The sequence below is a fragment of the Necator americanus genome, chromosome II, assembly GCF_031761385.1.
Source record: "Necator americanus strain Aroian chromosome II, whole genome shotgun sequence".
Taxonomy (NCBI): Eukaryota; Metazoa; Nematoda; class Chromadorea; order Rhabditida; family Ancylostomatidae; genus Necator; species Necator americanus.
In genome coordinates this window covers 31,403,472-31,419,403 of record NC_087372.1, presented here as the reverse complement: position 1 = coordinate 31,419,403, position 15,932 = coordinate 31,403,472, and the positions used below count along the sequence as shown (strand labels likewise).

General features: G+C 37.9%; 1 protein-coding gene across 1 annotated transcript; it reads left to right on the top strand.

Annotated features, from left to right (window-relative positions):
• Positions 1-10,614: 10,614 nt before the first annotated feature.
• RB195_020067 (uncharacterized protein) lies at positions 10,615-14,976 on the top strand (the record flags this gene model as incomplete). Its single annotated transcript, XM_064188205.1, has 3 exons — positions 10,615-10,868; positions 10,922-10,993; positions 14,820-14,976. The coding sequence occupies 3 exons, from the start codon at positions 10,615-10,617 to the stop codon at positions 14,974-14,976; spliced, it is 483 nt and encodes a 160-aa protein (XP_064044086.1).
• Positions 14,977-15,932: the final 956 nt, after the last annotated feature.

Below are 15,932 nucleotides of genomic sequence, written 5' to 3'. Positions count from 1 at the left end.
TTTGGAAGATTTCCTAGAAAAGAAAATAAAAACTTTGGAACAAAGTCACAATAGAATCGGATAGAAAAAAGTGATGAGAAAAGCGATGCACATGATAACGACAAAATTCTAATTTTTCTAAAAAGAACCATGCAGAAAACTTTACTCCTATGTTCGGCTATTAGTTAAAAATCTGGATTTGAACAATATATAGGCGTAGTCGCATTGTACTTTAATCAAATCATAGCTTTCCCACGCGGAATAATTCCCGAAAAAAAAGCAGAAATTTTTAATAAATAAGTAATACGCTTTCTATACAGAAAATCCTGCATTTTCACACTGAAGACTCTGGGAAAGACTCCGGAATCTGTAAAATTTAAATATAAAAGAGGAAAATAAAAAATAAATAGAAAAATAACGAAAATTAAATTAAATAGAAAAATATTTTTGAGTAGGAACGAAAATAGATACATAAATAACTTAAAAATAAATTGAATAGAAAACTTTTTTTGAACGAGAAGGTTCCTCGATAAACGTGTTCTACGGCGCTTCATGAAGCCTTTCCGCCACTAAATCCTACTTAATTGCTCCTGTCTTGGAGAGAATCGTATTGTTGCAAAGATTAATGGAGAAAAACAAATGCGAATACCCTAAAATGTTGGAAGTGAGATACCAGGAAAATCTCAAAGCTCACGTGAAATATTGTGCCCACTGCAGGAATGTGATGCTCGAGAATCGAGGCAATTAGGTAACGTCTTTTGGTTGAAGCTGACCTCACCCGATTAGCTCAATTTATTCATAACAACATACGTATGCCGTTCGAATAGGATTCTTTGCAGATCGTGATTATCACATAAATCCAAACAGCCTATCGCGGGAAAAGAAAGCCGTTAAGATGGGAAAAGCAAGAGCCACTGAGCGGGGAAAACCCGCCCGCAGCAGGTCCAGTTACTGGTAAAAGCATCCTATCAGCAATTTCATCTACAGAAAACCACACAAAGCACCGTTGTAGTATTCTTAAAGGCTTTTTTCATGAGGTTTGAAGTTCCCGGAATAGAATGAAAATAATACAGTAAAAATAACATAAAATAATATCGGTATGTAAATTTTAGTCAACATTCTCAATAGATTATTAAAATAAATTTTAGTCAACATTCTCAACAGATTATTAAAAATGTGTTCAGGTGTAGTACTAAAACACAAATTGTACTTTAAAGCTATCATCTGCACCAGATGGCTTCCAGAATCACCGGTATAACCTTTTTCTTTGAGGTAATGATAGCCAGAAGCAGGAAAGGAAAAAAAATGAGGTGAATCTGAAACGATTTTCTTTCATTTAGAACAATTTTTCTGAATTGGCCGCAAATATTAGCTCAGTACAGTTAAATGATTGAATATCGTAATAAAATTTTTGCAAACCACACAAGAGGTTTTGTCGCCTGCAGATTTTTTCTTAAAAATGTGAAATTTACTATTATAGGTATTTATGGTCTTTTCAAATATCTCCTCTCATCTCATCCACCTCAACGTTTTCCCAATTCTTTCTCTTTTCCTGCAATTATTCTTAATTGGGGTTTCAGAAATGACAAGGAGGCCTACTACATATTTGTGGGATTTTTTTTTCGGATACTTGAAATTTGGCTGTTTGGGAACACTGGAGCTATGATTCATTAAACCGCTCTAAATTCGTTTTTCTTTTTTTCATTATTTATTAGCAGCTTATGTTTATTAATAGTTTATAGGACAGAAAAGTTGCATTTAAAAACTGGAAATTGGCGGTTACTTGGAGTATCAAAGAGGAACACAAAAAGAAGGTGTAAGACCAGATTTAAAAGACGGAGTAGGGAAAGGTGACGCGGAAGATTTATGGGGATTTCTGGAATCAATGAAGAGCAGTCTCTATAAATTGGGCATATTGCGGATATAAAACAGCTTCTGATACCGAAATTGTAGGTCTTTCAACACAGATAATTCCATAAATCGTACTGATTGAATGGGATGGGCTGGGAAATCTGCTTCGCTACCTACGCAAGGAATTACGCAAACCACATAATCCATTGTAGCCTGTCTGGTTTATCATCCACTTAAAATAGATTCAGTTTTAAGAAAAGTGGATTGGAATGGAAATAGATTAGATTAGACAACGGTAAGGAACGTGAAGCAACTGCCAAGATTAACACTTCTCATTATAACCAAAGTTTCGGCGTCATTGCCCTCGTCAGAGCCTGAAAAGTCAGAACATTTGCAAATCATCCTCTCAAAAGTCTGATCCAGAACACGTTACTATCCCATACGGGGTCACCTCCGGAACCAAGTAGCAAAAGTCCACAAATCGTCGTGCTCACCTAAGTAGCCGCGTTAGGATGATATTAGCTGAGCCAGCGTGTGATAGAATCGATTCGCTAACACCATTAATAAGGATGCGACCCACGTATGGTCGTGTAGATCAAAACTCGCTGAGGTCTTGATGCAGGGCCAACTCGTTGATCACCGCTATGTCCTTCCTATTCTTTTTGTGCCTTCACCAAGAACGCCTATAAAGTTTTGCTAGCCACAATTTCCGGTTTAAAAGGCTTTTTATTCCACATTTTTTTTACATTTTTTAAACAACAATTTATGTCCTTATCTACTCTGATGAGTTCCAAAAGAGACATTGCGTTGCTTCTTGCTTCACAATTATCACCGACAAGCTACAGCCGTTATTGCTTTGATAGCGTGCTGGACAACATCTTGTTATCTAAAAAGGCGCTGTTATCCAGCGCACTCCCGAAGCCCGATCTAAATAGATCAAATACCTGGAGGGAGCATGGAATCTTGTCGACAACTTTCCGTTTCTTTACGCTGAACTACGGAACATTGTCGACCTGAGCTGCTCGGGTCACTCGGTGCCGATAGCCAGCTTACGCGACACGCCAAATCTCCTGCGGAATGAAAAATGGATGGATTCTGGACGAGCTCTTGCTGTAGATCAAAAAGACGAGCAGAGCTGGGTTCAAAAACGATACGCCTATGCGCGAGCAATCGCGCTAAGCAATAATATCAGCTCGCCAATTAAGCTGAGGAAGATCCCAGACTTCAAGGATGGTTGAACTTTCACGCTTCGGAATAGACATAATTACGGTGGAATCCGATAAAAACCATAGCTTGTCGTTCTATTTCAGAGTGGAGCTAGAAAAAAATAAATAGCACATCTAGCGTGACATGTTAATATTTAGCACTGTGATTTAATGCTCACCGATCCAGAGGAATGTCGTTGGAACGTATTCTCTTCTAAAGGAAACCATAATTCAAAAAAAGTACGTTGTATTTCAGCACAGATGCAACTAATATTCGTGTCTGCTCTCCTCGCCAAAAAAATAGATGGAAGAATTTTTCAAGTTATGCTATCGAATTAGGACATTCCATGCTACAAGAGTATTATAAGAGGTTTGTTGTAGTAACGGGAAGAAGGAAATGTATTGACAAGATTTCCTTAGATAGTAGGAAGAAGATTAATTCTTCACTGGCCCACCGCTAAGAGAAAGTCGAGCCGTGACGAGCTGGTTTGCTGTGTAATTGCGTACGCAGCGATATACTGCGGTAGTCCCTCCACTCAGCTATCAATCGCCAACAAAATTTTCTAGATGGAAGCTCATAACTCTTCCCGAAAAAAACAAAATGCATTAGCAAATAGGAATGTGGTGTAGCGGTCATACAGTGCACTTCCTTAGTTATTAATGCAAAAAGTGCTTTCACTTGGTATGAGACTCTTCTTCGTTTGACAAACCGGAACTCTTCCGGAATTTATCAACAAAAAACGACAATTTCATCCATACAGCTAGCTCTTTTTTTCAAATAATTCAGGATTTGACAAGCAATGCTGACGGAAATGCTTTTTCAAGACCTGTCCAATCCAACTAATTAAGTTTTAAGAAGAAAAAAAAACGAATGGGAAGAAAACAGTTTCACAACGAGTTAGATCCATAAATCCTGTTGTTGGTGAGAAAATGAATGAAAAATGTTTTCACGAGAACTTGGACATATGACTTTTGCGTGAACGCATATTTGATTCATGCAAGGTTTTGATGTATTTTTTGAGGTTCAACGGTGAAGAATGGAAGCGACATCCGGAAGCACTGCGAATCATGCACCTTTATGCACGTGCCCGGAAGTAATATCAAAAGCAAAAAGTTTGAAGCAGATGAATTTATTCTAAAGTAAAGAAAAAAGCCGTTAGTGCCACCTGAGGCTTTGGAACTATGCCGGTTTTTTTCGCAATCCAGACCAGTGAACGTGAAAATTCTCTCCAAATTCGTTGCTTGATTGAAATCTGATTATTTTTGTCTATGTCAGCCTTTTAACCGAAACCTTCTAACCAGGGTGAATAGATTGGGAAACAAAAAGAATCCTAAGTCATAACCAGTACGCTTCTCAAATATTCAACCCACATCTTGTTCTCTTAACGAATAACACCTGTCTCTGAATTCTGACGCGGAATGAGGGGAACTTCCAGGAAAAGTACATAGAAATTCCATATACTTCTATTCATCATTCTTTTTCTAAACAAGACTCTATCTATTGACGAAAAATAAGTATGAGGGGCTTTCTTTAGGAAAAATAGACATTTGCCGCTTGGACCTATGATGTCAATAACAAATAAAACCAAAAATGGAGGAATGCATAAGTAAAGGAATTTTTTTTTGTACTTGGAAACTCAATTTGTTTTCAAGAGTGTTCTAAGTTATGACTGTGAAGGAACAGGAACAAAATAAATGTTGAATGGACGAATGATATTTCCTCATTTGAAAGGGGAGAAAGAAATCTGTTCTTATTTTTTATAGTAAAAATTTCTTCCGTTGTCATCATCGACCATACTGACTTTTTCAGTATCAGAAAAAAAAAGCTGCGAAACACAAAGCATGTAGCTTTGCAGTGACCATAGGTAGATAACGTTGAGCTTTTGAGTTTTTCAACCTTAAAGGGACCAAACGATGAAATTAGCGGACGATTGGATCTCTCCAGGTAAAGTTAAGGTTGTAGGTCACGACTACAAGCAAGCCCATTCTCATTTCTCCTTAATCATCTTGGAAAATAGCGTGAGAAACGGCCTACCCGGACGAATTTTCCTACAAGGCACCTTGTAACGCACCAGCACCTTGCACGCGCCGCGTATCCAGGTGGACGATAATCTCGGGGGTGGGGGTTCCCCAGCGGCGTATCCAGACAAAACAATCGGTTAGGCTGCTAAGAGAACCGACCCATGCATGTATAAAGATGGCGTCAAGAGGTGCCTAGTAGTCAAATTCGACCTCCAAAGGCGCTTCTGAGCGCCGTTTTTTTCAAAGATAGAAAGAATTGAGTTTAATTGTGTTCATGCAGGTAATCTATATCCCCATGATTTCTTCTCCAAGAAAAACTCCAAAATTGGCTGGTTCGTGGTAATCAACTTTAAAATTCAATAATGCGAAATGAAAAAACTTCACGCTCCGTGAAGTGTAAAGTACTAGAACCATTTGAACGAATCGCTCATTATAAACAACGTAGAGATGGTATTATCGGAGAAGGTCCAGCGACTTCCTATGCCTGCACTTTTCCCGAGCACATATCGGAAAAGGAATGGTGTAATTGTCGTCACGATAAAGGATTAACCCTCTCACTTATTCTGCTAATAGCGGAATGCAGGATTCCCTTGCTCCTTCGAAGAAAATCCCCTTTTAATTTGAAAGACAGAAAAAGTAGAAAATTAGATAATTGTAGCTGTCTTTTAGACTGCCTGACTTTTATTTTCGAAGATATTACGATATAAAGTGTTGTACAAAAAAGTACAATATACAAAAAATACAAAAAAGTACATAATGCTTTAAAAAATGAAAAGTGACAAAGAGAAACGGCAGATGTGTTGACAGAAGCAATAATAGGCTGTTCAGCCTTGGAAAAAACCAAAAATTCCCAACAACAAAATTTCTACCGTAATGGATAGTTCCGATCTACGGTCAGAATTCATTGAAGGTCAGTATCGTACAATAACTTCCCACATTTTGCGTTTGTTTATCTCTACCTTACTTCCTTCTACTGGTAAAATGAATATCAATATAATAGCAAGTAAGCTGACTTTCCCTGAGTTTTATCGCAAAGCTCCCTAACCTCTGTTAATTACTTTCACACCTCCGCAATCATGTCATTGGAATATCACCCGGATGTATCTCCGTGGAAGGAAGAGGTGTAGGATTTACGCTAATCTCTCGAAATTTTACGAGATGTTCATTATATCCGGAGTCAGGAGTTTATTAAAAGCATTTTGGTATTCCACCTCATATGTCGATTTGAAATTTCCATTCTCTTTGAAAATTGACAACTGACCAATGTAAGGTTAATAAAAAGGCACACATTTTCAGCTGCTGAAAATCTGCTCCGAATTGAATTGAAATTTCTCCAAGTGAACAATTTGTTCTTGACAATAGTTCAAATTGTAGTAACGCAGTGACCTGTCCGGAAATCCATACTTTTCTCTGGACAGATTTCCAGATGTTCCCACAAACATGGTTTTATTCCTCTAATTTTCATGAATTTGGCTGAGATTCACGGGATCAAAATGACTATGGAGGTTTGGAATGACTTAAGTCATATCGTCAGGCATAAAAAAAGTGCACAGAATGCTGATTGTGCACAACTTCACAAAAAATTATTGCAGATAAGGAAACGTCATAATTAGTGGAAAAAAGAATCAGTACAGCTTCTGAGAATGTAGTAGCAATTCGTACTTTGTAGGATGTCTACCTGCAATAAGAACTGAAGCTTTAAAACTGAATGCCGCCAGCAAAAGGGCTTGTTCGGAGGCGGGAGAGGAGGTGTGAGTTATACGTACGCACAATGAACGTTGCAGGAACATGTGATGAAGAAATTCACATGAGAAGCTAGAAACCTTAGAGTTGAGGGTGCACTACTTCAAAAAAAAAACAATTAAATAGTTTTATATAAACAGATATTTGCATACATACTTACAGTGGTGCCAGAAAAAATTAGGTTTGTCCGGGATCTGAAATTATCAATATTCGCAGATTTTTGAATTATCTTATAACCAAAATAATATGGATGTGGTGTGGTTATAAGATAATTCAAAAATCTGCGAAAAATTGAAAAAAAAACTCCTCCTATGGTTGCAGGAGTTTATTTCTTATCTTCTTGTAGGTGAACAACCAGAAATTTGTATAAATCTGTGGAAATGATTTTTGGAAAGTGATCAATGCATGAGCAGGTAGCTTTAAAGCATATACCTAGAGTTTTGCTCTTAACTCCGTTAACATTTATTTCAGAAAAAGGCGTTAGCTCGTAAATCCGGTTCAGAATATTAGAAAATTTCAGCGCGATTACTGTATACATACGTAACAGAAACGTTTAACATCTCTGAGCACTAATTTATTCTAATTATTTATTAATTTATAAAATTATATTTATATATATTGAATAAAACTACAATTATCATATAATAAAATTATTATAAAATTTTCTCTCGGAAAATCCTTTTTCTCATTTTCTTGATAAGAAAGTATGAGGAACCAGCGATTTTAATTATATTTTAATTTTTACACCTTACATTCGAGCGTATAACAATATCGAGGATGCGGTGAAGAGGACTAGAAATATCCGCCTTCGTCCTTACCCCTTTAACAGCACCGCATTTCCTGCTTTGATCTACGCTTCGGAGAAACTTGAGGATTTCAGAAGCAGAAGAGAAATGCGACCAGCATCACAGGATCGTCAATTGAAATGGTGCCGGTGGCGTGCACAGCAGCGGTAATCCACCTGCTGAAGCATTATTTTTTGCAGAACTGCAATAATAGCAATTTTATAGAAATCAGTGTAGTGTTCTGTTATTGAACAGGTGTTTAGGAACAGTTTTCCTTCTCAAATAGTAATGGAACACCCATTTTATTGAAGAAGAAGAATGAAATGACTTGATACATCTCACAATGTTCACAAAAAAATATTAGATTTTTAGAAAATGACTGAATCTATTGATTCTCGTGAGAAAATCCCTTGGAGACTGTGGCGAAAGTTCCGACTCATTAACATAATAGATTAAGTATTTAGGACACTTTTTTACGGGGCGGGTGTAGTGTAGTTGTTAGAGGTTCCGCTTCCTGCACGTTCGATCGGAAGTTCACATCCGCCCTAGTGCTCACCAAGCCTTTCATCCCTCTGGGTCGATAAATTGGTAGCAGACTTGTTTGGGAAGATAAAAGCACTGACTTGACACATCGGCTAGCCATCGCAAGTCATTGTGAGGGCCAGTTACACGTTCGTGAACCTCAAACGATTCTGAATTGAAGTGAGCGTGGTGGTGGATCCCAAGCAGATTGGTTAACGCCAGAAACTTTAAACTTTGACTTTATCCTCTTTTACAAATTTGCTCAAAGCTACGTTTCACGGAAAAAAAATGCGTAAACATCTAAACTATGGGACGAATAAAAAATTCTATTTTCTATTTCTAAATATGGAAAATTTTGAGTTCCCTATATTTCTGATAGTTCTGCATCAGACAAAGTGTGATGATAATTAGAGGTCCGAGATGATTCTGAGGGTGAAATTATTCGTCACATTGCTGGCGACCAATCAAGGAATGGGCTTGCGACCTCATCAAACATTCAGATCTGCGAACTCGGGCACATTCAGTCTTTCATTTCCTTTAGGTGGAAAAAAATTAATTGAATCCTTTCGACTGGATGCCTTAAGATCACGTTTGTGAAAAACACTGATGACAAACACATGTTTTTCCATAGTTACATTCCGAGGACTTTCAAATAATGGGTGAACCTTAATTTTGCAAAAGTTAAAGAACAAAAATACTTGATACCTCAAATCCGCCTTCAGAAAATCCTTAGAATTACAAAAATCACGCAATTCATTACCCATTAACGACAGCCCGCGTTTTTTTTTTTGCATATCCGACGCGTGGGACAAGTCTGGGACTCTTACGAGCCATACTTGGATTATATTCGAAGATAATAAACCCATTACGTACCAAAAACGTCCTTGAAAAAATCAGGAGATTATGAAAATGGTCGTTGAAATGTGTGCAGCTCACCGTTGAGCGGAGCTGTCGTTAAAGGGCTATGGAATAGATAAGCACAACCTCTTCTACAATATTTAAAAGATACAACGGTTTTGAATGGGGCTAATGCTTCCTGCATCATAATAATTTTCTTTATACATATGTACTTATGGGGCGGTTGTAGTATAGCGGTTAGAGGTTCCGCTTCCTGCACATTCGATCAGAGGTTCACATCCGCCCTAGTGCTCACCAAGCCTTTCATCCCTCCGGGTCGATAAATTGGTAACGGACTTCGTCTGGGAGGATAAAAACACTGACTAGACCCATCGACTAGCCCCCGCAAGTCATTGTAGGGGCCAGATACACGTTCGTAAACCTCAAACGATCCTGAATTGATGTGAACGTGGGGGCGCATCCGAAGCGGATTGATTAATGCCAGAAACTTTATCCTTTATTCTTTTATATGTACGTATCTGCACATAATTGCACTACATTAGAATACATGCATACATTAACAACATTAGAATCTAAAAAACAGAAGACTAGAATGTTGTACAGAAGATTTAAATAAGAGCTAGTCACTAATTAGATTCTTACGAATTAGATAATTACCTGTTTCGTTTCCGTTCGTGCCAAGAGTCAATCATGTAGCCAGGACACGAACCTGCTAAAAACCCCCACTCTACTCTCATTCGTTATAAATGTAGTCGCTCAAACTCATGTGGCAATTGAAAATTGAACATACATATAGCTATGTGAATATATATATATATATATATATATATATAAGTTAATTTTCAAAACAAAACCACAATAAAAAAAGTACAGTGAACATTAAGGAAATAAATACGGCCGAATAAATATAAATTCAAAGGATTCATGCACGATTTGTAGCTGATTTTAGCGATGAACGTTGATCCTGATCGGGAATGAGAGCAAGCCCGGTGCTGATTTTGGTGGGTTTAAACAAATTACAAATTATTAAAACAATATATAAGTGCTTAAGGAATCCAGAAAAGTCTACGATGGCCATGCCCATTTTGTGGAGGAACGTTCACGCTACAAAATAATTAAGTTGAATTTCTTAAAAGGTCTACGGTTTTTATTTTCCTGAAATATAGTTAAGAAAAGTTCGGATAGATTCTTACTCTTATACATTTTTCCTATATATAAAATAATTACACAAAAATTGACAATAGATTAGATTTTATAGTTTTTTTATAGTTATTATGGTAATGAAAGGGAAATTAAACAGATTCAAATGCGTAACTACCTTAAGGCTTTGATTCTATTTAAAAAGTTATTTTGTAAGTTAAACTTAATAGAATCAAAGTCTTAAGGTAGTTACGCATTTGAATCTATTTAATTTCCCTTTCATTACCATAATAACATTTACAGCCTACGTAGGTCCTTTTATTTTTACTCGTCACTTGTTATTCTTCATATTCAAGTATTCGATGGTTTGTCCCCATATTTACGGCTGGTTTTGGATAAAGGATTAAGGATCAGATGTCTGGCGTTAATCAATCCGCTTGGGATGCCCCACCACGTTCACTTCAATTCAGAATCGTTTGAGGTTTACTGGTGCGTAACCAGCATATACAATGACTTCCAGGCTAACTGATATATCAAGTAATTGTTTTATCCTCCCAGACAAGTCTGACGTACCAATTTATCCGCTCCCGAGAAATGAAAGGCTTGGTTGGCATAAGGGCGGATTCGAACTTCCGAAAGATCATGTTGCAACCACAGCGAAACCTCTTACCGAATACGCTATGGGTAGCTTAGAGGAGAAGAAAAAGAGCAAGAAAGTCCTGCTGAGTCCTCCATCTTCGAGACTTGCTCAAGGATTCCAATGGTTCCATTACCAGAACTATGAAGAACAATATCTTTTTTTTTTTATCATTTTAGGACTTGTGTCCCACCTAAACTATTTTTGCCGTACAAGGTTCAAGTCTTCCACGATCAGTCAAATATTATGCGGTTTGTCGTTATTCCAATTCAAGCAACAGCCAAGAATGTTGCAAACAAACGAACGAAACATCAACGAAACAAACTTTATTCGGCCAACGTTTCGGCGCCGTTGCCTTCGTCAGAGCCTGGAAAGTCAAATCATTCCTGATTCATCTTCTCAAGCGCCTCATCCAGAACAAGTCATCATTTCCGGAGATCCGACATCCAAAATCGAAATCAAAAGAGTGGAAATCGAATTATGCGGTTTAATCCAAAAGACAGGACAGACCGAATATGAAACCCTAGATTCTCGATTTTGTTCCCACTTCCCCTTACACCCTCCCCCTCCCTCTCCCTCCCCTCCCCCCGTTGGGAAAATCCAAGCGTATGCGTGACCTGTTCGTGTCCATGGTCTTCATAAAATCTAGGAAGCTTTGTTTGTTTATTCATTTAAATACACTCATAGATGTGCAATAAACAAAAGAACAACTAAAAACCGAGCTCTCCAGAATTTCAGAAAAATTTTAAACAGCAAAGTTAGCCTTCTTCTCGCACATGCTTTTGATAGGTCAATAGTGTCAAATTTTCCCTAAGAATCTACAGAGAAAATACAGCATGAAAATTGTAATAATCATTTCATGGCAATTGAAAAAGGCTTTGCGTTTTCCTGTGATTTTTCCAAGGCAAAATACCTTTTTATTAAGGACTTAAGTTCAAGTAAAACTGCGCTATTTTACGACAAATTGGTAGTGCGAGATAAATTTTTGGACAAATGAGAATGGAACAGCCTTGTTGACGGATTGGTTTTAGAGATCTCAGGACGCTTTTAATAGCGCACGAATGCGTAAATATATGAACAAACAAACAGTTTCGTTTGGCTACATATCAATTTTCATACCTCTCAAAATGATTAGAAAGCAATAAGTGTTTAGTGTCAATGAAAAACAATGTGTCAATGGAAAATGGGAAATAAAACATTCCTCCTATGGTATCAAAATAATGTATTGGGCATTAGATTCAAGCAACACCAGATTCTTAGGTTCAAGATCCTTAAAGGTAGGATAGGGAACTAAGGAAAAAGTATTCTTTAACGTGAAGGAAAAGAAATATAGCATAGTAAGGGCTAAAAATAAAGTCCAGGTTAGGAAAAAAAATTTCTATGCTAGAAAACATGTATTCTGACTTCCATCTGTGAGTTTCAACAGAAACAAAAGCAAATTTTTAAATTAAATGACAAAATTTGTCAAGTATGGAAGGCGGAAATTGGATGAGAGAAAGGGAGTTCAGAACAGCAGAATATCGCAAAATGTTGGAAATGATCCAGCGGATTATGGGACAACCAGAACATTTCTCAGGAATTTCCCGAGGCACAGTGTGAGATAAATAGCATCCAGAAATGGAAGCTCGACGCAGTCTTTGTACGATTGCAAAAGTTTCACATTGAAGTAAGCAGATGTGGGACTTCCTGGTTGATTAACTAGATTCTTTTTTGTGCTGGAAAAATTCACAAAGGCTTGAATGTATGCGCCATGAAAGACTTCTCGGACTCGGATTCGTCGGACGAATTAAAAGTTCAAGGAACGTTTGACCAACTGCGAACACGGAACGCGGCATCATCTGAGAAAATACACGAAGAGGATTTTTCGCAGAATTTTCAATTTTCCTTTTTCTTTCCTCTTTTTGAGACAAAAAGGTTCGATAGTTTGCGAGTTCTAGAAATATAGACTGTTGCTTTCGAACATTAATTTAAAAAAAAACTTAAGAATATTTCCTTCTGTGAAGTCCTCGAATTTTTTGGATGATTCCGAAGAAGAAAAATCATCACTCCTTATTCCTAGCGGTGCTTCTTTTAGAATTCTTATTTAATTTTAATTTAATTTGTAGATTTTGTTTGTAATTTGTAAAAGTTTGGAGGGATAGAGTAAAATTTAACTGATTGAGTAATAAACTAGCAATTAAATAACGTTTCCCTTTTTTGGAAATTGGATAAAAATCAAGGAAAAGGAATTGTATGGTTCAAAGAAAATGTCGTGTTTTTACTTGTATCGCATTCAGGAAGGTTGCCTGCGAAATTGCTTTCCTCCTATAATTCTCGTGGTTAGGCAAAGCGCAAGCTAGTACTCGGTATTTTAATTCTGGATAAAACTGCACTAGGAAGTGCCGAGAGAAAAAAAGAGAGAATTTGAGAAAAAGGCTTGGTTTTCTTGGATGAACCTTGCTAACTCATCAGTTAGATCCGAGCCTACTCGCATCATTGCAGAATAGTACTAGTCGAGACCTATATTTACTCTGGAGCACTTCCTAGCACGGGGAGAAGATAACACGATTACTTAAAGGCTTAAGATACTACGTATATTACCTGCGTATTTACCTCTTGCGCTTTTCAGAAGAGAATGGTGGACGCAAGAGAAAAAAATCAAGCACCGTATCCATTTGACTAAGAAAAGTTGAACAAAGGAGGACGAATTTAGAAATGACAGTATGGCATTTGATAAGGGCAACATAGCAACAAGAAAGTTTGAGTTTGGGTTTGAACACTTTGAGCTCTTCGTGGATCTGAAGACTTTATTTTTTTCGGTACGAAAAGGAAAAAAAAGGATAAGAGATCTGGTCGTAATGAAACAAGCCATTCGCTCAAAATAACTGCAAGACGTCGGATGTCGCCTCCCGTATGTCAGTGGACTGACGAATGCTGCTAGTCGTTTTCTCTAAAAACTTAGTCGCGCCTTACCAAAATAGAAAATTCCAGAGCAACACAAGAATGACAAAACAACTATATTCCCTCATAATTCCATGTGTTTCACTGAAGAAAAGTAAAGCTGATAAGTGTGAGGAGGACTGGTTCTCGCTGAAGACAAATAATGCATCTTTGCAGCAAAAAAAAAAAAATTGCACAAAAAATAATCTGTGACTTCTGGAAATAATCTCAGGTTTCTCAGATGGGTCCATTATTAGCGTGAAGTTTTGGTGTTACTGTTTTTTGTACTTCAAAGACCTAAGTGGAAGTTGATTGGAACAGTAAGGTAAGGCAGGCATAGACATGAGAGTCGCAAGAGCACGGAAACGATTATAACGTGAAATGCATTGCTGTGGTTCACAAAACATAAATATTGGCAAGGAAGATGTTTGAGGTGTTTTGAGTTCTGAAAAGAAACCCTACCCTCCAATAAACAATAGAAATAAGGACTTGTAGATAATCTCCGAATCCTCTCTTCTTGAAACCTCGGCATTTGATAGTGTATTTATGTTTTCTTGTTATGCCACTGAGGTTTAGGTGAAACTTCTTTAATCTTTAGTAATCTTTCTGACAATCTTTTGGAACGCGGTGGTTTACCAACCCTGTTAGTCGGTGAAACTAGTCAGTTGTTTTCCTTTTAAGGTCTTGCGTGGTGTATTTGGAACAATATCGAAGGTTGGCGAGGAGAGAGGAGCAGTTTCATGGGATATGCATGGCCTCGAACCATTTTCAGGCCTTTGAAAAAGACGAGTTTGTCGAAACGTCAGGCCAATAAAAAAGTTTCACCTAAACCTCGTTGAAAAGACTTGTAGATAAGCAAGGAGTTCTTGCCACTCGTACCGCCGCTCTGTGATCTATGACTGCCTGAATTGTACGTGTATAGATCAAATCATCTATGTCATCCCTGGCGATCCAAATACAGCAGTACTCATTCGCTGGTACAGCGAGCAGTTCGTGCCCGACCAGCCGCCGCATATCCGGAGGAACAGTAGCTGGGATTATTTTCAATGTACAGGGCTTCCGTTTTCTCCACCTTGAACCATTACCAAAACACTGGCTGAAGGTACAGTGCGACTTGAAAGAATAAGCGTAAGATTGTTTCAGTCAACCTCTATTTAGGGCTTTGAAGATGGCGAAAAAGCAGAAACGTCAGGCTAGTAACGATTCATTCCGAAAATTTCGTAGGCATTGCCCATGTTCGACTGTCTTTGAATCTCGGCATGTTGAAACGAAGTTTTTAATTGATTTTCTTGCCGAAAAGTTAGCTGTTGTTTAATAAAGACGATCAATACCAATCTTGGCTACAGCTCAAGAAAATCAATTAAAAACTTTGTAGGCGCACTAATAGAAAACACAGGGAGAAAGATGCTGACGTTTCAGGATTCGAAAACGTTCGAACAAATAATCTGTGGGTTAGGAGTAATTAAAGAATTGTCTGCTCAGGTAGTAGTGAGACTCGACTTCTGACTCGATACTGATGTGGAACCACAGGCGAAAAGAAACTCACATCAAGTAGGGAGGTGGCACCTTGCTATTGCTCTCATATTCACTATCTTCGGATCGTTTTTCTGTTCTGTTCGGAGTCACAGTAAGGAAGGCACGGATATATTATATTACGGATAATGGATATGTTTCCCGCCACATGGTTGATTACTTGACGGCCATTCCGAGTCCTAGCTCCGTTCAGCGGGCAGGATGAAATCGACAAGATACCCGAGAGTTAGCGTCGACGGGTAGATGGGAAATGTGTTTACGTGTGATCTTCAAGGCGGTTCGTCTTCAAAATACAAAAAAACGTAGTCGTAGGGGACTTCTCCAACAACCTTATAGAGGATTGTCAAGGTTCCGAGGACAAAAACGTTTAGCTACAGTACTTACAGAAGAGTAATACTTCTTTCATTTATGTAAAGTTCTTCTCTTGAATAGAGCAGCATTGACAAGTTTCATAGACGGAAAGAAACCCATCAAACCACACATGAGAAAAAACAAAAGCTCTAGACGACATCGCAATCACTCGAGGCATCCCCGCGTCGTCATCGTCGTGCTCACGTCTTCACGCTTCAATTCAAAAGAGGTGAGCGGATATTTGCCTGGATTTCTACGATTTTATTTCTACGATCTCAACTGAAGTAGTCTCTAAAAAAGTGTGGTGGGCAAAGCCTTATGAAAGAAAAATGGTAAAAATAAACATACATAGATTAGAAATAAGCCAGCAATGCCATCTAATAGCTA